This window comes from Gregarina niphandrodes, assembly GCF_000223845.1.
Source record: "Gregarina niphandrodes unplaced genomic scaffold scaffold00010, whole genome shotgun sequence".
NCBI lineage: Eukaryota > Apicomplexa > Conoidasida > Eugregarinorida > Gregarinidae > Gregarina > Gregarina niphandrodes.
The window spans coordinates 54,588-77,284 of NW_011645780.1; the positions used below are offsets into that span (position 1 = coordinate 54,588).

At 53.0% G+C, this 22,697-nt stretch overlaps 4 protein-coding genes across 4 annotated transcripts; 3 read left to right on the plus strand and 1 right to left on the minus strand.

Annotated features, from left to right (window-relative positions):
• Positions 1–1,571: 1,571 nt before the first annotated feature.
• Positions 1,572–6,127, plus strand: GNI_063440 (putative transcription factor; the record flags this gene model as incomplete). Its single annotated transcript, XM_011131734.1, has 3 exons — positions 1,572–3,227; positions 3,314–3,911; positions 3,966–6,127. 3 exons carry the CDS (start codon positions 1,572–1,574, stop codon positions 6,125–6,127), a joined length of 4,416 nt encoding a protein of 1,471 aa, XP_011130036.1.
• A 692-nt stretch (positions 6,128–6,819) lies between these two features.
• GNI_063450 (hypothetical protein) lies at positions 6,820–8,313 on the minus strand (the record flags this gene model as incomplete). The annotated part of the gene is made up of 1 exon (XM_011131735.1): positions 6,820–8,313. One exon carries the CDS (start codon positions 8,311–8,313, stop codon positions 6,820–6,822), a length of 1,494 nt encoding a protein of 497 aa, XP_011130037.1.
• Positions 8,314–8,548: 235 nt separating this feature from the next.
• Positions 8,549–9,367, plus strand: GNI_063460 (hypothetical protein; the record flags this gene model as incomplete). The annotated part of the gene is made up of 1 exon (XM_011131736.1): positions 8,549–9,367. The coding sequence occupies one exon, from the start codon at positions 8,549–8,551 to the stop codon at positions 9,365–9,367; it is 819 nt and encodes a 272-aa protein (XP_011130038.1).
• A 144-nt stretch (positions 9,368–9,511) lies between these two features.
• GNI_063470 (putative transmembrane protein) lies at positions 9,512–22,584 on the plus strand (the record flags this gene model as incomplete). Its single annotated transcript, XM_011131737.1, has 4 exons — positions 9,512–11,546; positions 11,902–12,218; positions 12,309–12,419; positions 12,520–22,584. The coding sequence occupies 4 exons, from the start codon at positions 9,512–9,514 to the stop codon at positions 22,582–22,584; spliced, it is 12,528 nt and encodes a 4,175-aa protein (XP_011130039.1).
• Positions 22,585–22,697: the final 113 nt, after the last annotated feature.

Sequence of the window (22,697 nt, forward strand, 5' to 3'; positions counted from 1 at the left end):
GTCCATCATCCAACACGATAACAGAAGCTGGTGAAAGTGCGCAAGACCCGTGCGCAAACAAAGTGTCGACGGGTAAGCACGGAAACGATAACTCAATCGATGAAACAACACGAAGAGCACCACCACAATACCATTTCAGATCTCATAATCCAACATGCAGACATCGAGTCGAATACGGGCACACCCGTAGTCGACTCTTCCTGACATGAAAGGTTTGTTCATCACCCGGTACCATGAAGTGTACTCATTAATCGGACTGAACCAAGACATTCAAGCAGCTCCATTTCAAGTAGTTTAATATCAGACAGCCAAGGGATACAATATATATGTCGTCACATTCGTTCAGCGACTCTAGTTATTGTGGAGTCATCACGTGTTGCTAACTTGTGTCGCTGATCAGTCTGACATGCAAAACGGTTATTCACCATTAAGCGTAAGCTTTCAGATGTAATAAGCGATTTAATCTGTCTGCATCATAATGGTTCTTCCATACGCACAAATGCTTCAGACGGGGAAAGGTTGCGTCCTCAAATATAGGTTCAGCGACTCTAGTTTAACTTTTGCTGTCATCATTTGGGGGGGCGGTATATTACGGTAGTGCAAACAAGTATAAGACACCACGTTATTAAGACACCGCGTTATTTAGTGCGGTACCCATAAGTAGATGTAGTTACCGTGTAGTAACCATAAGTGCAGAGTATCAGACAGCCAAGGGATACAATATATGTCGTCACATTCGTTCAGCGACTCTAGTTATTGTGGAGTCATCATTATATCCAGCACCGAATCAGTCTGACATGCAAAACGGTTACTCACCATTAAGCGTAAGCTTTCAGATGTAATAAGCGATTTGGTTCGTCTGCATCACACTTCACTTGCTGTAACAATTCTACGCATGTAACTTATGTTTAAATTCCCCCGCTCCGACAACACTGATAATTTTTTTATTACTGCGGGGTACAAGAGCTTCCTCGTTATGTCTCCGTTGTCTGTTGTCGTGTCCTGACTCAGTTGAACAGGCCTTAATCTTCCCAAGCTCCAGGCCCAAGTAGCATTCACCACCCCTCAGTTATCTACTCCTCACCCCTCAGTCCATCCCCTGGTTTCATCCCCACACTCAATTTAGTCATCCCCACACTCAATTCAGTCATCCCCACAGTCAACTTAGTTTCAATGTCCGTTGGTGAAAGACCGGCTTACTATAGGACCGCAAGCCGGCCTTATAGCCAATCAATTTTTGTGGGGGACCAGTGAGCAGACTACGGAACGATCCCCAGTAACCTGAAGCTCCTGCGATTGCAGGAGCTATGCTCCCCCATTTTCAAGGACTTACGAGCAACCTCTGTCTTCTCTAGGAACCACTCGCCACGACCTGTGTGTTATGACCGCTATGTCAGAACACTCAGGTGTTCCGGTAAGTGTGTGTGTGTGTGGGCGGGTCCGATATTTTTAGAGGTGTCAAGTATGTCTTCTGCTGGTGGGTGTCTCCCGTCTCGGACAAAGTCTCGAACAGGGCGCGAGGACCCGGGCATCAGTGTCAGTGTCACCCCTGGGGGGTGGTGTGTAAAAAAATGGCCCGAGGAGGGGGTCGCAAGGTGAGTGAGAGTGAAGAGGAGAGCGGTATCGAGAGTCCGTCTTGGAGCAATGACGAGTTGGAGAGTAGTGGGGATGAGGTGAAGAGTTCGGAGGTGCAGGAAGTGTCGAGCGTGGCAGGTTTGTACGCGAACAAATTAACCACGGAGTTGAATGCGAGTGAGGATTCGTTGGATGAAGATGACCTAGAGGACCTGATGTTCGGTCTGACGGACGGTGGTGGGAACAAGCGAAGGAAGAAAAAGAAGCGACGGCGTCCGTTATATGCAACCCGAAGTAATGTAGGTCGTCGGAAGTCTGCTGCGCGTGCGACGAAAGCATTGTCTCCGAAAGCGACTGAGTTGTTGCAGGCGGCGAATAATCTGTACATGGAGGGTGACTACAAGGCTAGTCTGAGCAAGGTGGTGGAGGTAGTAAAGGAGGCACCAGGTGCACACGACCCCTTTCATCTGATGGGGTTGTTGTATGAAACGGCGTTCAACGACCCAAAGAAGGCTGTGAACGCATATCTGGTTGCCGCCACAATACTACGCTCGGACGCTCTGTTGTGGAAACGCATCGGCCAAATGGCTGAACGACTGGGCGCTGACTCACTCGCCGTCTACTGCTACCGACGTGTACTACCAGCGGGCCGGAAACGCGGCGATGTCGACGAAGAAACCGCCGTAGACATCTCCAGACTCTTCATCAAACGGATGGAGTTTCTCCGTGCTGCCGTCTACCTTCTCAAACTTCTCACCAGACACCCCGGTGACATGCTTCTCGCTCTCGAACTCAGCAAGTGCTTCTTCCAACTAGCACACTTCCGCTGCGCCGCCGTCACCGTCGAATGCGCTCTCGCCAACTGCCTACCCGTCTGCATACGAGGCAACTTCACCGGCATCATCAAAAAACACCCCTGGCTCAACCCCCTCCTGCAGCCTCCAATCCCTGCAACTCAGGACATTGAATTGCCACCCTCCGGAGAAATCCTGCTGCAAGACCACCCCCCTCTCTCGGCAGACCACCCCCCTCTCTCGGCAGACCACCCCACTCTCTCGGCAGACCACCCCTCTCTCTCGGCAGACCACCCTCCTCTCTCGGCAGACCACCCCCCTCTCTCGGAAGACCGGAGAGCGGAAGCGCTCAAGATGATGCAGGACGAGTTGGCATCGGTGGAGGTGTTGCTGGAGAACGCGGTCGTGGACTGGCGGAAGGCGGAGGACACGGAGGACGACATTTGGCTAGAGTATGAATTGGTGCCGCTACCGGCGCCGGACGCAGGTGCGATCGAGATGCTTTTTGGCCTGTTATTGCAGCTGGATGAGTCGCAGCGATGCGCGGACTTGGGTGGAAAGTTATTGGTGCAAATGGCAATTGTTGAGGGCAATATAAACCCAGACACGGTTTGGTGTAACCCGGCAGAATACCAGCGCATTCTGGTGGCGCAAATGCGGACGCTGCCGCTCAACGTCATTGTGCGATTTACCTCTGCCGTGGTACGAACAGACCGGCAAGCAGGAGGGTGGATGGCCGACCTCGTGATCGAGCGACTCGCGCAAATAGACCAAACCGCTGCCCGAGCCTTCTACGTCCAGCTCGCTGACTCGTTCCTTGCGGCTAGCGACCCCTCCAAGGCACTCACTATATACAAGGTAACTGCCCCCCTTATGTACCTTCCTTCCCCCTTTGCGCAGCCCCCTCCTTTGCCTAATGGAATTGTCACCATGAGGGTTTGTAGATGATTAATACGGCGGAGGACGCGTATGCGAAGGGCGAGTTTTGGCTCAAGGCGGCCAAGTGCTACATCAAGATGAAAGAGTACGATAAGGCGGCGGAGTTTCTGGAGGTGTTATGTCCGGATTCATTTGCGCGAGTGGACCCATCGGATACAATGCGCGAGATCACGTTGCGCGTCCGTGCTGTTGAGGCGCGATTATTGCTATGGCAGATCCTGAACGGGGAGTATGTGGTGGAAAGTAAGGAGAAGGAGGCGGCGAAGGAGCTCACGATTGACCACCGGATTCGTTTATTAATTGTGGGTTCGTCGTTGAACGAGGTACCGAAGCAGACTTTGGGGCAGGATGCAAGGAAGCTCATTTGTTTGAGAGTTGCCGTATATAGCCAGCTACTCGAAAAGGCTGCCAAGACGCTGTCTTGTTGCCGGTTCGTCGAGGGCTGGATCCGAAGCCAGCGCTGCGATGCCATCCCTTCGCCGACTATTCCTGCGGAAATAGTCAATACCTATCTAACTGAACACATGAAGCCGCTGGTCCGCAAGCCTCTCTCCGTGTCCGATTTGTGGGCGGCCCTGTCCGGCATTAATATGGACCGGCGCAGTGTGTACTCGGCGGAAGGGCCCGCGGAAGGCGGCGAAAAAAGATTGTGCGCAGTGTGTGCACACGCAGATTGCAAGCCAAAATTGAACCGATTTCTCTCTGTCTGGCGCCAGCTGGTCTGTACGGAGTATGTGGTGCTGTTGCGCGACACGTCAATTGATATGCGCCGCGTTTTGCAGGAAAGTTCGCGGCACCGCGCCGAGGCGCTGCAGAAGCAGCTGACCATCGGCAAAGGCTTTACGGAAAGCGCGCAGTTGAACGCACCCCTGCTGGCCATCGAGGCGTCGCCGAAGGATGGCTTGTCGGACGGCTTGTCGCAGGGCTTGCTCGACCGCGACTTGATTTTCAAGATGCGCGCTAAGGGACTATCAACAAGGCTGCGACGGCGCGCGGCGCATCAGCAGAAGGGCGTGCCTGCGTCGCAACTGCTGTTACACCGGAAGCTGCGAATAAAGCTGGAGTTGTTGTCTTTGGAGGACTTGCTGGGTTGGCCGGAGTACAGTCGATTGCTGGAAACGGGTACGGCCTTGTTGGTGCAGGAGAAGATGCCGGCGTTGGCAGTGGAGTTGCTGGAGTGCGTCTTGTTGAGTATTCGTTACTCGCGCACGCTTAAGAACCCCGACTACGCGGTGGAGCGGGCGGCTTTCAAGACCAAGGTGAAGCGGTTGATTTTGCGTACGGCGGTCATTTGCGATTTGTTGCGGGTGACGCTGAGCAACCTGCGAAGCCGCATCATCATCCCGAACCTGAAGCGGAATAAGATGGCTGCGACGAGTTCAGCGCTCTCATTGTACGGAATGATGCTCTTCAGTGGGACATTTAGCCATACGAGTGTGACCTCCATATCAGCGAGTGCCGAACGCGACATCATCGCCTTTAATCGTGCCTGGGTTGCTCGCCGCTTGCTGGAGAAACCGCACAGCTTCCTGCTTACGCTCATGACGGCTCACTATTGCACCGTCAGTATGCGCTACAACTTTGCCGTTGCGGAATATACGCGTGCCGTGCAACTGCGACCCGCCAACTGCGTCGCCAGTCTCTCACTCGCCGTAGCCACCATCGCGCTCTCCACCTCTCGTGGCGTCCAGGACCGGCACCGCGTAGTGTTGCGCGGATTTTCCGCTCTCCAGCGAGCCTTCCGAGTCCGGGAGGCCTGGACCAGTCGCTACACAGCGCGTCTGCAGGAATTTGCTAAGAACAAGGTCGCCAAACTGGTCGCCTTTGCCCACAACACGCCCGCCTTCATCGCCAAACTCTGCAAAGAAATCGCCATTGAACCCCGGCTCCCCCTCGAAAACAAATTGAAGATACTTAGCAAACGCGTCGTCGAGTGGACCATGGCTACCATCCACGATCTGAACACCTACGTGCAGTGCGAGAATCTTTACAACCAGGCCCGCGCTTACCACCACCTTTCCCTCATGCACCTTGCCGCCCCGCTCTACCGCCAAGTCATCGACCGACTCGCCCAACTGGACCACAAGTACCAAGCTCTCGGCCAAGTGCTGCTCAACTGCCCGCGAGGCAGCGTTGCCATCAGCACTCTTGTCCAACTCAGCAAGACCGACTACCCACCAGCCCTCACCTTCCACAAGTGCTCTCTACACAAGTCATCTCCGGATGAACCTAGTGGTAGTATTGGACCTAGTGGTAGTATTGGACCTAGTGGTAGTGTTGGACCTAGTGGTGGAAACAACGGTGGTGACGAGCAGCAAGCGTGTGCAAGCATACAGTGCAGACACGCGCGAAACCGGACGGGTCCCGTGCAATGGCCGTCGGGCGTTCACGGGATGGACGCTGTGATGCTCACTCAGGTGGCCGAGGGCGCGGAGGAGGCCTTCGAAAGCACGGTCAAGGATGTGTCGCTCAACGTCGACTCGATCAACATGGGTCAGGCGGACTATGTGTTGTTCCCCGGCCGCGCTCCCGAGGATCCGGTCGGCCGCTCGGACGTGCCGGGCACCAATGCTGAGGGTGAGGTGGCAGCCTTCTATGGACTCTTCGAAAACAAACTCGACAGCGCACACGCCCGCGAAGCTGCGATTCACCTACTCGAGAAATACCTCGAAGACATCCCGCCCTGCATCATGTTCCTCGCTGTCGACACAAAACAACTCCGCCAATGCGCCGTACTTAACGTCGCCCAAATCTCCAAGTCCCAGCGAAGCTTCACCTTAGCCAGACATCTCCAACAACAACACCTCGTCTGGGAGTAATGTTCATAACATCTCACCTAAGGCACGCGTACTACCTCTGGAACCACGACCAAGAGTCCTCCATTAATTCCGGTCCACGAAACCGGCGAAGCCAATCCGGCGAAACTATTGCAGAGTCCAACCTCGGATCAAGGGGGACGCGGCCTCGACCTACTATACACAAGAAGACTGAGCAAGGGGTTCGAATGGTCAAGAGGGCGAATGGTCAAGAAGGCGAGTGGCCTGAAAGCTCTGAGGGGAGGTGGGACCAGGAGTGTGCGAGAGTCGTTCAGGTTGTTACCTGATTGCTTGAGACCGATCTGTCTCTTTGGCCGTGATTTTATTGCATGATCGCGATCCCGGATCCCGCCCCGACATAGCTCCTTAGATCCGTCTGCCCACCCGCCCGTCCGTCTGTCTGTCGTTCCTCCCGTGCCGCTTCCCACCCATCGACGTCGAGCCGTCCGTGTTACACCCTCCCTCTCCTGCCTACTGCATATTAGACAGCGCCCTCATTGGACAGCTTCCATTTTACTACCTAACTAACTACTAGCACGACCACCCTTAACCATAATGTCATCTGCAAGAGCTGTTTGTGGGAGGGGGGGGGGGGGGGGGGGCTGAAGGACGAGGGAGCCGAACTCTCGGGGCTCCAGCGTGTGTGTGTTATACCATGAGACGAGGTCACGAGCGAGCATTTAGGTGCGGGCCCGTCAGTGGAAAGGACAGCAGAGGCGTTTCTTACTTAGCCGGTGTTCTAGGCTGCTGGACTTGCGTGGCAGGAGGACTTGTTCGTAGTGTTCGAAGGAGCCTTTGTCGGAGGCGGCCTTGCCGGCGTTGCGGACGATCTCAGAGATGCGGAGCTCATTGCCCGGCGGGTCTTGGTCTTGTCCGGGATCGCTTTCGTCTTGAACGTTCCCGCAGGTGGGCAGCACTGCGTCGCGAAGACTTTTGATGCGGCTGCGGACTTGTTCGGAGACGACCTGCGTCCCGGCGGGTACCTTCTGCTTGTTGCCGCTATTGGACGAGTCGACCAACGGCAACGACCGGAACAACTCATTCCGGGACCGGAGCGCATTGTTTGTTTCCAGCCAGCTGTGGGAGCCAATTCCAGAGACATTCTCTGGGTGGGTTATTCCAGAGGGCCCTCCCGAGTGAGTTATTCCAGAGGCTTTCTCCAAAGGCTTGTATTTCGCGTCCACCATATCAGCATACTTCGGGTCCATATACTTGACATGGATGCGTGTATTGTCAGGACTGTTCACGCGCACTTCGAACCCGGCTTTGGCCATCCGCTCCGAGGTCGGTCGGTCTTCGTCAACCGAAGGCGTTTCCTGTGCTACCCGCGCACTGTGCGGCCGCGGCGGAGGCCCGAACTCCACCTGCTTCCTCGTACGGTGGCCCCGCGCCCCTTCCGGTGGACTTCTATACCAAGCCGTCTTCGGACCTTCCCGCGTCCCGTAGCCGCCTCCGCCGGAGTCCCTCACGTACCGACCGGAACAGTGCTCGTTGCCCTCGTCACCAGGGTGCCTTCGATTACGCTCTAAGGCTCGGCTTCGTTCCAAGTCTCGATTTCGCTCCAGGTCTCGACTCCGTTCCAAGTCTCGACTCCGTTCCCCGAATGAAGAGGGCCCATGCCGAGCCGCCCACTGCTCATGGCCGTCGTAGGAATCCGCCCCAGCATTCCTTCGACTGCGTTCCAGCTCTCGATCTCGGTCTCGATCTCGATCGCGATCCCCCAAGGCAGAAGTCCGGTCTTGGTGTCGGGAGAGGGCCTGGGAGTCCCAGTGTAGACTGTCGTCGTCAGCGCCGCCTTCGGGATCCCCGATGTACCACTCCTGGTCGAGGTTCGAATGAAGGGTGACCACCGGCACGCGGCGGGTTTCGGAGGCGTCCGAGTCGTAGTCGGACGTGGACTGAGGCTGGCGACTGCGGGCCCAGAGGTGCTGGAATTCGCGCTTCTCCGTCTGTAGCGCCTTTCGCTCCTTTTCAATCAGCCGCTGCCTTTGGTCCAGCTCAATCGCGTCTCTTTCCAAACTTCGAAACGCATCGGCCAAAATCATCTCTCGACGCACCAAGTCGTCCTCCTGACTCTCCACATGCCGAATCTGCTCCATTAAAGCTTCCTCTTGAATCGCATGCCACTCAGCCCACCGTTCTTGCTCACACTGCAGGCTTTCTTTCTGGCGCTCCACATGGTCTAGCATCTAAGAAACTAATCCTGCAGTGGACACAGGGACCAGTGGACACAAGGGCCAGTGGACACAAGGGCTAATGAACACAGGGCAGAGGTCAATGAACACAGGGCAGAGACGGGGACACGACCGGAGCGTAGTTCTAAACTGAGCGTCGCTTGATCGAGTGGTCGGCTGAAAGGTGTACTCAGTGCAGGTTACTTCGACTAAAGTGCGGGGCCATGTATCCTCATCGGGCGGCATATTTATGGACCCCGGTCAGCCTAAAAGAACCCGACTCCAGTCGGAGCGGGAGGAGTGGCTGCTGACGCAGAACGGGGTGGCCGAAAGTGGTCCCACGGGGCAGAAACTAGTGAATGGCGGCACGCACCTGGATAGGAACGCGCATAAATCTGCGAGCGACGAAGAAAACGGGATGGCCGAGAACGGCAGGAACGAGAACGGAATGAACGAAAACGGAATGGACGAAAACGGAATGGACGAAAACGGAATGGACGAAAACGGAATGAACGTGGAAGAGCCACCGGAGGAAGACGAATGCGGCGACGACGGCGGCTTCCGCGTACCGCTCATTGGTGCAAGATGGAAGAAACTCATAGAGAGTCAACTAACAGATCATAAGGTGCTACCCACCTATCCACAGACACACATGGAACGTGGGTTCAACAAACAGGGGGTTCTCGCAGGGGGTCGTGGATGTGCTGCGTTCTTCCAGATGTCAAAAGACGTGGCCGTTCAAGTTGGCGAAGCCGCCATGGCAATTACGACCGAGATTTTGGGCTTCATGATTTCGGACGAAGCCTGGTGGCAACTCGGCGACCCCCGCCTGGCGACGTCCAAGGGACTGGTATTGGAAGAAAAGCATCTGCGTAATCCTCTTCACATCCTTATTCCTGCCCTTATTTCCTCCCCCAGAGCCGAGGACGGGGCTCGATTCCTGCCGTTCCTGAATGGGGACATGTGGGCCAGAAGTCTGAATGAATATTTATGCAGTGGCCGCGTTGGAGCGTCGGCAGGACGAGTACCCGTATGGGTTATTGTTGGAGTTGCTGCCGTTGGCCCGTAGTTGGCGTGGAGCGGCAGTCTCGGCAGAGAGTGAGATCGAGAGCGATTCGGAGGTGGAAGCGGCTGGACGTGGGGGGGCTAGAGGGGGGGTGGCATTGCCGGCAGGTCAGACGAGTTTGCATTCATTTTTTGGCGTGTAAAATAGATGAGGCGGAGGTCGTACTGTATCCCCGAGGTCTCGTTGACGGCTCAGCGACGCACGATCAATGTGTTTACGGCGGTGTTGTTGACGGTGGCGCTGGTTATATTTATGTTGGTGGGTACGCGGCGTGTGACCATGCACACACCAGAGGAGGTGGGAGTGTTGCACCGTGCGTTTGCAGCAGTCTCGCCGGTGGTCGATGGACACGCGGGTGCGGTCCCGATCCCGGGCGACCGCGGGGAAGACCCGGTTTCACCGCTGGTGGCACACAAGCTGAGCCACTGGGTCCATAGCTCCGTACGAGACGGACCCTGGCTGCTCATGCTCCCCGCAGACGTCAAACTCAACCGCAAGGAACAACGCAAGGCGATCGAAGGACTCCGGCTGCACCCCGGAGCCCGACCTGTGCGACGACTTAGCGACGACTGGAAGGCAGATCGACTCGCGGCCGTCAACGACGCCCTGCGTCTCCAATCCTGGGGCCCACATCAGATCGTCGATTTTCACGAGGCCGCCGACTTCCTTAGCCTCCTCAAATGCGACCGACTCGTCGTACTCTCCGTACACCCCGTGGACAGCAGCCTACCCCAACAAGAATTCCTGCGACACGCCTTCGAATGGACCGGCCACGGCCAAGACGCAGACTGCATTGTAAACCTCTTCTCTTACGAAAAACGCGAACCGCAACAACTCAGATACGACGCCGTTCTCCGCGCCATGCACCTCATGACCAGCGGAACCATTACACGGACCGACCCGAAACACACTGTGCCTTGGATACTCAGCGTCGGGTCCTCCACTACCTTCACCGGCAAACACGCCTCCTTCCGGGACCTGCTTCAAAAAATCGCCTCCGTCACCGGCGCGACTGGCCTCAAGAAAAGGCGGCTGGACAGCGAACCAAGGTGGCTGGACAGCGAACCAAGGTGGCTGGACACCGAACCAAGACGGCTGGACAGCAAGCGGAAGAACGAGGGCGGTGGTCTCTTGAACCACTTCTTCGACTGGGTGGCGGGTGAGCCGGAAGAGGTGACCGTAGCGACGCAAGAGAATCTGGACACGGAGAAGATGCCATGGCACGAGGAACCTGGCGACGACACAGTGGAGATGCTAATGTGTCAGAACAAAACCACTGTGACGACCAAAACCGGCGCCATCAGTTGCGCGGCCGTGCCCCAGTCAATGCCGCCCATGTATCGGTTCGCCTTCCTGACTGGCACTCGGTCCATGTGCCACTACAAGTACGGACCGCATGTCGGCGCGGAGATGCAGCTATATAGACCCTCTTCCTTAGCGGCCCTGATCGCAGGGAGCATGGCCCAGATCATGGACACCCGGAGACATGTGACCAACGAGTCCGTCGCCCTGGGCAAGGTACTGGCGATTATTGCTGGGCTCCGCCCCGGAGACCTGGCGGGAATATGCAAAGCGCGGAACGACGGGAACGCAGGCCGGCGGCGGTGGTACGACGCGTGCCGCAAGTACCGCAGACTGATCTCTGCACGCATCGCAGACGTGCGGCGCTTCAGCGGCAACAGCGACGTCGAGACCCTCTTCGGCTTCTCTGGAGACGCCGAGGAAGAATTTAATGAACAAGTATTTGTGCACGAGTCCGACCGAGACACCACCGAGGCACAGGAAGCCGCGCTGGCCGCTGTCCGGGCGCAGGCCAACCGCTGGCTGAGTCCCGCCAGCGAAGGCGCCTTCCGATTTTTTGGCGGCGAAGTTCCCTCCGCCGACTGGACCCTCGAAGGCCCAGACGCAATCGGAGTCAGTTGCGGACGCTGGCTCGCCGGCAGCGGGTGTACTGGCGATTTGGTCACCGCGGGCGTCATCGCGGAAGCCGCAGCCTGGGGTTGCGGCGACATGGCTCTCACGTTCAGCGGCTGCGGCGAAGAGCAGTACTACCGGTCATCTTTCCGAAATCAGGTCTTGATGAACCCCACCTGCCCCACGGAACTGTCCTGGGAGCGCAACGCCGATGGAACAGCATTTTCTCTCGATTCTTTTGCAGATACTGCTGTGAAAGACGGAGAAAGTGCCCGCGCGATCATTCGCCGCCACGAGCGCCTGGTCCATGACGCTGTCGCCACCCATGAGTCATCGACCACCCACAAGACATCCCCAACGTCTTTTTCTCCGTAATCTGAGGGGAATAATAAGCTAGCACACGCGTGTGCAATGAGCGGCGCCTGTCCTTCTGGTGGGACTCTAAAATCCTGCGGGCCCAACGGAGTATGTACGTCGCCCACGGAGCAGAGTATGATGTGTATTTGCAACTACGGGTACGTCCAAGACATTCGCGCACCAAATGAGGCTTGTCAGCGTAAGTGCTTGTCAGCGTAAGTACCTGCCAGGGTAAGTGCCTGGGAGCCAAAATACCGTCAATTTAGCCTTTGACGCTTGCACTGAAATCGAGGATCTCTGCCTGAACGGATCAACCTGCGTAACGGAGGCTCCACCGAAGCTGTTTAGCTGTCAGTGTGGTGATTCATACAGCGGCTCGCGATGCGAGATAGTGGAGAATCCGTGTGACGCTGTCCCCTGTATGAATGGCGGCGACTGTCTGTTCCTACCGTACAACGAAGATCCGCGGTTCCTGTGCGTTTGTCAACAAGGCTATACCGGTACGGTGTGTGAGCAAAAGGTATCCTACGGTATTGGCGGAGTTGGAACACCTGTAACGGGACCATGGCTCGTAGTTCTCTGGGTAAGAGACGTACCCTCCCCCTCCCTATCCCCACTCCCGGGCCTAGCCCCTCCTCCCCTCCTGCCTTGGGACCAACATTTTGTCGTTTAGATCATTTCCGTGGTGTCATTGTTGTTGGCGATTTATTGTTTCATAATGGCAGTGCTAGAGTGTTTGAGGATGCGTGTGCAGCGGATGGTGGCGAATGCGCGGAATGCATTGGTAGGCGATGGCGAGGAGGAAGGGGCGGATGAGGCAAAATAAAAATTAGCCCAGGCTGCGGATGGCGCCTAACAAGTACCGGTATGTGGGCTTTTACGAGGCGCTGGAGTCCTTGCGGGTGAGTCCGTATGGGAGCTTTATTGAGCAGTCGGTGCAGCAGGAGCTGGCGGTGTCTGCGGGTCATGAGCAAGACGCAGGATTGCAGCACGTAGTGGACGAAGCGCGACTACCCGAGGTGCTACGTACCTCATACACTATGACGGCGCTCAACTACTTGCGAGTGGAGGTCAAAGCGGGCACCTTTCGCGCGTTTTATTCCGAGCTCGCGCCCCTTTGTAGCTCGCTTCCCGCTCTCGTGGCCAATCGTCAAATAGTTTGCTCCGACCTCATAAACCATCTAAGTCGGCTCAACGCGCCCTCCGACTTGCGCCCAGTGCTGACTGTGGCACTTGCGCTTGTCCGCGACCTGGGGACACTCACCGACCCCCCGTTCGTAATCGCCATGCTCCACAAGCTCGCCGACCTCTGCAGTCGCCACAGCGAGGTCCAATTCATCCAACTTACTTTCCAAGTCCTGGCACGCATCCTCCACAGCGCTAGGACCATCGTGTTGCAGAACCTGCAGGAGACCATGGACACCTTCGTACCCCGCCTCCTTCTCCACGAGAAGCCTTACGTACGCCATTTCAGCGCCGAGTCACTCGCCTACTGCATTCGCCATCTTGAGCCCGGCTCCGAGCAACCCGGAACTCCCTCCTTGCAACAAGTCTTCAGCTACGTACTCAAAAAGTGCACCTCGCTCGTCGAAAACTGCCCCCTCAAGCAGGAGGAACAGGAACACAGGATCATTGTTGGCTACGAACCCGACGCGGGGGATGAAGAGGTGAGGGACGTCTCTGACGAGGAGGCTGCGATTCGAACCAGCGACCTGACTGGCATGGGCCCCGCTATGACGGACTCCGACACTGTGGCGGACGCCGCCGCTGTGACCGAGACGGCCGTGATCGAAGCAGGAAGCAGCTTAGTGACGGAGTGCGTGAAGACGCTAGATCATGGACTAGTCCATAGGAGGGCGGCCTTTCTATTCAACTTGTTGGACGTGCTGAGTGAGGACAACGTGGCCAGCAGTGGCGTGTTGGCAGCGATTGCGGTGGGTGCCATGCTCGGTGTCAAGCGGCACGTGGCGGACTGGGCGAGTCGGGACCTGGGCAGGTTCGTTGAGCGTTACTTCCCGCTGGGTGTGATGGGCAGTAACCTCAAGTTCCGTCTGGCGGTCTGTCTGGTAGCAGACAAACCGCGTCTTAACAAGAACTTTACGACCGCACCGGGCGTGTGGGAGAACGCCCTACCCGAGGATCTCCACTCGAACGTGCGCCGTGTGCTCCAGTGGCTACTCTCTTCGATCATGCACCATGGACCTGTAGTCAAGACACTTGCCGCCTCCAGCTTGTGCGAGGCTCTGCCCCCTCTTGTCTTCAGCAACTGGCTGCATCACGTTGGCGAGCAGACCGAGGGGATGCAGAGCGAAGAACTGCAGAGTGAAAAACTGCAAAGTGAAGGACTATTCAACCTTTGTCGACCCACCTCGGACGAATACGAACAGGCCGCGCTCCGGTCCCTAACTCGCCTGTTGCTGGCGACCACTGTGGACACCACTATCCCGCTCGAGGTTGACCCCCAGGACTCTGTCTTGGTGGCCGCGAAGGCCAAGTACCAACAACACATGGTCGCGACGGCTTTCTTGGACCAACCGCCGCTGGTCCCGAGACACCCCACGCTGGTGATGCGGACTGTGGCCTTCTTAGTTGAGGACCTGAAGCTCGCCAGTAGTCATCAGTCCGAATGGAGGGCGGAGAATCTAAGGCTTATCGAAAGAGGTCTAAGACTACTGCCGTCCATTGTGCAGTCCCAGTGCATGTCGTCACAGTGCATGTCGTCACAGTGTGTGTCGTCACAGTGCATGTCGGGTGTATCGGGTTGTGTTAGCTCGGAGGCGTTGATGGGCGACAGTGCGGATGGCTCTACCGACCCGTCGAGTGTGTTGAGCAACCTCAAGTCGCTGAGCACTGCCTTCCTGTCCATTGTCAGGCAGTTGCAGGACCCGACCCCAATGGAGGAAGCCATCATCACCATGTCCAAGAGTCATTTGGGGTTGCCTGTCGACCTTGATGCGTGTCGGCGGTTGGCGAACATCCTCGAGGTCGAGGACCCAGCGAGCCGCATTGCTCAGTGGAACTGCGTCCCTTTGCGAATCGACAACAGCGACGCATTTGTAATGGCCGGCAATGAACGTCTATTTGCGGAGAATAGGGAGACAGAGACGGCGGGTTCCGTACAGCTGCGGGCCTGTAGATGTACTGACGAGTGGGTGCAGGGAGGTGAGGTCGATTTGCTTACAGTCTTGGATACCTTCTCGTACTTCCAGGTCCTCCGGACCATTCCCTTGTCTGATATTTCTCGGTCGCGTCTTGAAGACTTGATGGAGTTGTTAGTCTCGGCGGTTCGGTGTCCGTACGTCTCGATTCGGTCTTCGGCGTTGTCGCTATTGAACGAGTTGGTCACGCATCTCGCGCAGGACGTAGCCACGAGTGCCGAGACGGATTCGCCGAAAAGGAGACGGGTCGTGGGGGACAATAGTCCTGAGTTCTTGGTGGAGGCTTGTTGCATCCTGAATGACACCTGTAACGACGTGGCGACTCTGAATGAGAAGACGACGTACATCGGTCGAATCGGTGCGATCTTGAAGCACATGTGTGGTGAGGATCGTGCTTCTTCTGTCGGTTCCGGTAGTGGTATCGATAGTGGTACCAGTAGTAGTATCGAGGTTTATGACAGTGTTGTGTTGAAGCGCAATGGCATGACCGTGAAAGAGTTTATGGTCTTAATCGGAGTATACAGTCTCGTGAACCAGTTGTCCGTAAAGTTCCAGCCGTTGTGGAAGCCGGCGATGGAGACTCTGGCCACCTTGTTTAGAGAATCCCATTTGGACCAGATGGTCCCTGCAATGACGGCGGCCATGTACATGTCTTTCGAGCGGTGCGTTTTGGAGTATGACTCAGAAGCGCGCGGCTTCCTGGTAGAGCGCCGACAGAAACTGGTGCGAAACCGACTGCAGGCGGAACGCACCTTTGGCAAGGCGGAAACATTTGCGATGATGGGGGGCGGCAAGACCGATATTTTGGGCGTGCTGTGGCAACGACAATTAGATGTATCTCTTCCTCTACCGTTGTCCAACGAAGATAGGTGGCATCTCATTGCGACCTACGTGGACGAATGCAGCGGCTACAAAACCCTGGTGAACATGCTGGGAGGTGTGCTCGCAATCTGCACCGGGGCGTCCAAGAAGCAAAAAGGACAAACACTCAAGTCCATGCAGGACACCTCACTAGTACAACTTTCACTGGAAATGCTTTGGACTTTACTTGGTGCATATGGGCTCGTGGAATCTGGCCATGTTGAATGTGGTCTGAATATAGCTCAAGGCGGGACCAAGTCGACTCAGTTGACTTTCGATACCGTCACGGCTGGTAATAGGCATATCATTATGTCCCCGCGAGCTTTCGACAAGATCCACGAATGTCTTTCAAACAGGGACCGTCTGAAATCATTGGTGCCGGTGCTAAAATGTCTTGAGGCCTGCATGCCGATGAAACATGTGTCTGAGCATTGCGAAGATTTACTTGGTCGATGCTGCTATAATCTGGACCAGAATATTTACATACAGAATGCAGCTGATTTGCACGACCTGGTATTGAAAGTGTTTAGTCGCGTTAAAGTTCCGTCTCTTTCTGTGGCGTCAAAATCTGTGGCAATAGCTAGTCTCGAGAAATATTCGCAGCTTCATTCGAACACAGTGGATTTGCTTTCTAAAATAATACTTGGTGGTAAGAAGATGAGATATGTAGTATCCGAGTATTTAACAAGACGTGACTCATTACCAGATCATGATCGTGAGGTGGCAGAGTTTATAATTACACGAGTAATGTTCTGTAAACTCCTTCATTCGAATAAGAGCGATAAGCATGGTGACAGAAGAGAGTTTCTGGTAGTTCTTTGTAATATGTCCCATAATTCTTTAAAGCAATTTTTTGCTTTAATGCTCACCAGGTTGTATGATGGCTCGAAAGTGGAAGATTTAATACCGTGGCTTGATCTAAGAGGTAATAAAAGGATGGAATGGAATGAATATTGTGACGTTAAATACAATGGTATAGAACATAGATTCATACTACATTTGCCTGACTGTAAAATCCATAAAAAAATTGGTGCTTTCTTCGAGTTACTTGAACAATTAACCGGAGCTATGGAAATCAATTTCAAACACATCCTGCTTCCATTCACTCTTGAACTTCTCGCCAGATTCTTCAAGGCTATCTATCACAAGCGTGATAATCACTTTAGAAGGATTACAATGCGCCATATTCTCAATTACATCAATCACTTATTCTCCAGCTACTTCTACGCCGAAGAGTTACTAAGAAAATTCTACTTGTCCATCCAGGAAGAATTTATCGCTACGTTAAATGAATCATTGGCAAGTTCTGAAAAAGGACTGGAATTGGAATCAGATGGAATTTCTGGTGCACTAGAGGCTCAAGATGACTCGTTGGCTTCAGTAAAACTTGCTAAGATGACCTTACCTATGAGGTTTGTCTCCATATGCGCTACTCGGAACGACGGTGGTTTATTGTGGCTATTGAAAAGCGACCCCGCATTGCTACACACGGTCTTGCATCACGCCGCTGCCTATGCTCCATCTTTGCAACTGGAAGTTTTGGAGATAGTTCGTAAGTTGTGGGACTTCGCATTAGACCAAGACACACAAAAACTGAAGGACAGATTGGATCAACAACGGATGGCTCGCTTCCAGAAATTGGCTCGCTTGAGGAAGAAGAAGGACAGAGAGATTCTAGATGAGAGTGATGAAAGCGAAGAGACCGAAGTTGAGCTTGAAGATCTCATTCAGAAAGAGAGTCCGGATGCAGAGGAATCTCGACGTCAAGCAAGAGTCCTCATAGAGATAAATGTCCGCTCCATTTTGCAGATATTTAAATCATTGTTCTCAAACGCTGGTGTTCATGCTGCTACTGGTCGCGACAGTCGAGCTATTAATGGACCTAGTAATCGTGGTCATGGTCGTCATGGCCGGGGTGGTGTTGTGACGTTGGCTAATCCCATTAATTTGTTGGCAACTCTCGGTGGCGTTTCTTGCATCCAGCATCCGAAGTGCGAAGAGGACTCTTTGATCATTTTGGAGTTGTTGGAACTATTGGTTGCCATGCTTCCCCATAGGGAGACGAAGTCTTCACCGCAGAGCCGCAGCAGGGTGGTGCAGTTAGTGGATACCATTAGCCGAGTGTTGTACGGAGTCCAGAACCTCATTCCCAAAACGGCGAACGTAAACAGATCGCTCTTTGCCATGACTACCACCGCCGTGACTAGTACCACCACCATAACTACTACCACCATGACTAGGACAGCAGATGTAATCTCTTTGTCGGTTAGCGAAAGAGTGGACAGGTTGTTAGGTGATATTGTATTCAGCTGCAATGTTGTATTACAAGACCCCTTCTTCGAGGACAATAAAGAATACCTGGGCCTGTTGATGTTGCAAGCTGTATTGATATATCATACGAATATGGACGTGGGTAAATACATGAGACGTTTACGTCACCAGAATCATCCCTCCAAGTTAGTTTCCAGAGACCCGACGGATAACTTGAACTTGTTGTCGGACTCATTCATACCTAGCATCAAACACTTGAAAGCCATGTCGACGACGGGTATATGGGACACCTTATTGGCCTACATCATATACTGTTTAAATGTTAATGGCTTGACGTCATTGTCAGAAGGTGATCCTGAGGTCCAGATTAACGTTGTCTCAGGTCTACTCAGTTTAGTAGAATGGGAACCAAATCAGGTTTTGAGTAAGGCAATCCTGAAGCGGCATAAATTCCTTCAGAAATTCACCAAAGGGAGAAACAGAGAAGCCAAACATAGAACGCATGAGGAACAGCAGCAGGAATTTGATTTAAGCTGGTCAATCGATTATACTATACTCCTAGCATCTCATATCCTATGTTTGCAAACGCGTGAACATGTAGATCTAGGTGTGTCTACGTTGCTGGTGCGTTTCTGGAATAACTTACTACAACCATGTCAATTAATTGGATTATGCAAAAAGGTTTATTCCAGTGGTATTATTAATTCGGAAAATATCAAGGACCAGAAATTGATTGAAATGATGTGGTATAATTCATATAAGACTACACAATATCTTAGGAATCATGTTTTCAAGGTCGTATACAAATGTTTGAATAATACCAATAGAAAGATTCAACTTGTTGCCCTAAATATTCTGACCAGAATAATTCAGTACATCAGCTCTGTGTCTAAGTATTTACCCGCTGCTGAATATAAATTCTTTAACTTGATGTCGGAGGAGAATATGTTGTCGGAGGAGAATATGTTGTCGGAGGAGAATATATTGTCCGAGGAGAATATATTGTCCGAGGAGAATGTGTTGTCGAAGAAAGATACAACGCCAACACTAAAAAATGTCAATTGGAGTCTCCACAGTTTATTATGTCTATGCTCATATGACGTGATTGACGACCCTAGAATCATCAATAGCTCAGGTCGTATTGGAAATGGGCAGCTAGTGGAGTATGTACGGTCATTGAGTACAAGATCAATGTCAGATCACATTGAAGTGGAAAAGGTGACAGATGATTACAGTATATTCAAAGAATTAGCGTCCGCTCAGAAGGTTACGAGACTTAGCGCATTTGCTGCTATCGGAAGCATGATTGAGCGGATTGATACGTATACATTGTCGACCATCATTGTACCAATCGCTTTGAACGAGATGATTCAGGATGCTGGGTTCTCAGCTGATTCCGTCCATACTGGTCTTGGCGAGGAAGCGTGCAAAGTGATGGTGGCGGCTTTAAATCGGTTACAGTATAACACGTGTGTGCAAGTCATGAATAAAACATATAAAGCGCTGAATCACATAAAGCAGAAGGATTACACTTCCAAAGAGGATTTATCTAGACAACAGGTTTCAAGACAAGATCTTCTTGTAAATGCTCTTGCTATGCTGGCCTCTGTTATCCCTCAGAAAATGAACGAAATCAAAAGGGCTCAATCCAATCTCATCTCTGGCTCCGACCAGACTCCAGACCAAGAACAAATGCAGCAGCTGGATAGGAAGATGGCGGCCTTGAGAGAGTCAGTAGTCAAAGTGCTGATGCCATTATACAAGTCTGCGGCTTTTCCATCCAGTGGTAAATATTCGGGCAAGGAATCCGGTGGCAAGGGGAAAGACATTCGCCCCCAGTTGGTTGGAAGCATGTTGTATTTCGTGGAGTGTTTAGAAGGCAGTGAGAGGAGAGCCCAGTTGTATTCTATAGTTGGTCATTTGGGCGACTGTCTTATAGCGAAGAAGTATGGAATTCGTCAACGAGCTCGTGAGTCTTTAGAATTTTTCATGAAGTCTGTTGGACTAGCGGATTTGCCTTTTGTGCTGGATTTACTGGGCACCAAGATGAGCAAGGGATCTGGACCGGCAAGTCTTATTGTAACTGCATTGGGAGTATTGCAAGCATGTTTAGGGTCTAATCCTCATCGGATATCTGAGACAGATATCAGGGCTTTGGACTCATGTGTGAAGCCCATTCTTGGTATGATCACATCAGAGCTAGATCGTGTAGCCGACGTCCAGAGCGCATCGGCCTTTGACGACTCTGGATCTAAAGCACGATTGAATGAAACGCTAAAACGGAAGATCGATCCCGACCTCGGTAGGTTTAGCTCGGCCGATATTACAACCATCTTGTCGATGTTCCTTTCCAAACAAGCATTGGTAACGGTCTTTGATGGTCTTACTGGGTTATTGGAACCTGGTACAGTGTTGCGAAAGAGTGCTAGTTCTCAAACCGCCATTTTCAATAAGCGATATTTGGAACGTTGCAAACAAATTATGGACGCAGCAGTCAAGGGCCTCAGCTACTCGAGCATGCTATCATATGAGGAAAAGATTGAGCTTCTTTACAACCGCTTGACAAAGAGCATTTGCACACTGGTCTTGGAAGGACAGAAGCGAGAGTATTATGATGACTTTAAACTCTTTCGAGACAAAATACAACGGGAGAAAATGGTGCTAGATTCCGAGATGTTGGATACACCTATGGACGAAGCGAAGGGAGATGACATTCCCAGACGAGGCAGGAAGAAGAGAACGGGCGTGACTAAAAGAGACGAATATTTCGCGGTTCAGCCAGGAGCCGCCAAAGGTGAAGGGTTGTTGCGGTCTATAATGGGCAATAAGAGAGCTTATGACCTTGGATTCCAAGCACGAATCGTAGGGTCGTCGTGCCTCAAGTATATGGAAAAGCTGCTCGGAAGCATTCCGAAGAGGAAGATGACTCTTTCAATGACGGAGGTACAGTACATTAATTCTATTGACACTTTCGACGAACTAGTAGGCAACTTGGTATGGCTTTGTACGGACATATATAATTCGGGAGAGACTGAATGGCACCTTCCCTGCGGCCAAATTTTCGCACAATGCCAACGGTTGTTAGTTAAATGGCCGCTGCCAAAATTGTCGCACGTGTTCGATGCGCAATCAAACGCGATTATTAAACAATTATTAAATGTATTTGCCGGCTGTCCCTTAAAGCCCAACATGGTGCAAGCCAAGGAGCTGGTGGGAGCAGCTGAGCTGCTTCGATACTACATGAAGCAGCAACGGTTTGCTGATGAGTCCTTTTCGGATGAGTTGAGGAGCAAGTTGTTAAATCAAATCCATATATTGCTGAAGAACGAGTGTTTCGACGCGGCAAGCTTGTTATTGAAGTCTAGCGTTGTAATTCTGTTTGAAGACATTGTAATGCTGATCACGAGAGAGATTCGGCGGCCCCAAAGCCGTGAATATCGCCGACAACATAAGGGAGTTCCGATTCCGGCCGAGTACGACGTACATGAGGCGTTTATTAATCTCCGGCTGTCTTCTGAAGACGTTTATAACGTCTGGTCGATCGCCGACTTGATGATCAAGCTCACTACGGTGCATGCTTCCGCCCAGGTCCAGTTTGGTAAGAATGCTATCCATCGTATGAGTACCATCGGGCTAGGTTGCATTGCTAATTTCATGGCGTACTTCCCGATGAAGCCGGGCGCGTTTACGAAGCGATTGGAGAAAATACTTGCCCAATTCAACTATGAAGAAACCGAAGGAAAACGGGCGATGATGAATTGCGTCAGCAGACTTGTCTCAAACTTACCCTACCAAACGTTCATTACGCTGACGGCAGCACCCACGTGGATCCAGCTGGGCATTTGCCTTGCTAACTCCACCAGTGATGCCACTGCTGTCACCGCTCGCAGATTGGCAGTCAAAGTCTTGCAACGAATCCAGGAGCCGAAAGAAATTCAGAATCTGCTCATGGAGACCTTCGGGATTTTGCAGTCCAATGTCAAGGCCATCCTCCACCTCCTCACGGTCCTCGTCTCCGAACGAGCCGAGGACCTTCAGGCGATGGAAATGGAGAAAATTCTCAAAGTAGCTGCCGGGGCGTACCAGCTTTCTCCAAGCAAACCAGAGTTCAACGACGCCGTGATTGCTAGAGGCTTCAAAATACCAGCACTAAATGATGAGCCAAAGTCGGTTGACATGACTGACGACGACACAGACAACCAGACGGCGCAGTGGTCGGATCTGCACAGTCCCTTAATACAGCTTTTCGATGCTCTGACGTCCTCTAGCAAATTCGGAACTTGGCTCCGGTCGGAGAGGTTATTTACTCTGTTCGCTGCCCTGTTCTCTCTTCTGGTGGAATGCTATCTGGAACCACGACCAAAGTCAGTCATGTCTGGGTCAGGCTTCCACGCCATAGCCAACATCGTAGCACAGCTGGGACAGGATGTCAACATCGAACTCCTGCTCACCTCCAACTGGGGAGCTTTGGACAGTTGGACGCAGATCTCCAAACAGGCCGGCCGGAAAATGCGCAAAGACCACACGCCCTCAGGAGCAACCTTCCTTGACTGCATCGCTCACAACACACGGGAGACGTTCATGACGTCTGACGACGTCATCCGGGACTATTGTGGTGGCGCAGGTCGAATTGTCATGGCGTTGGCCACCACCAGCTAACCACCACCCTCTATTCGCTGTTGCCCCATTTTCACGCGCGATACTTGCTTGACTTGCATGCATAGTTCATTGTATGTTTGGTTGCGGGCGAAATCTTTAAGGGGGGGGGGGGG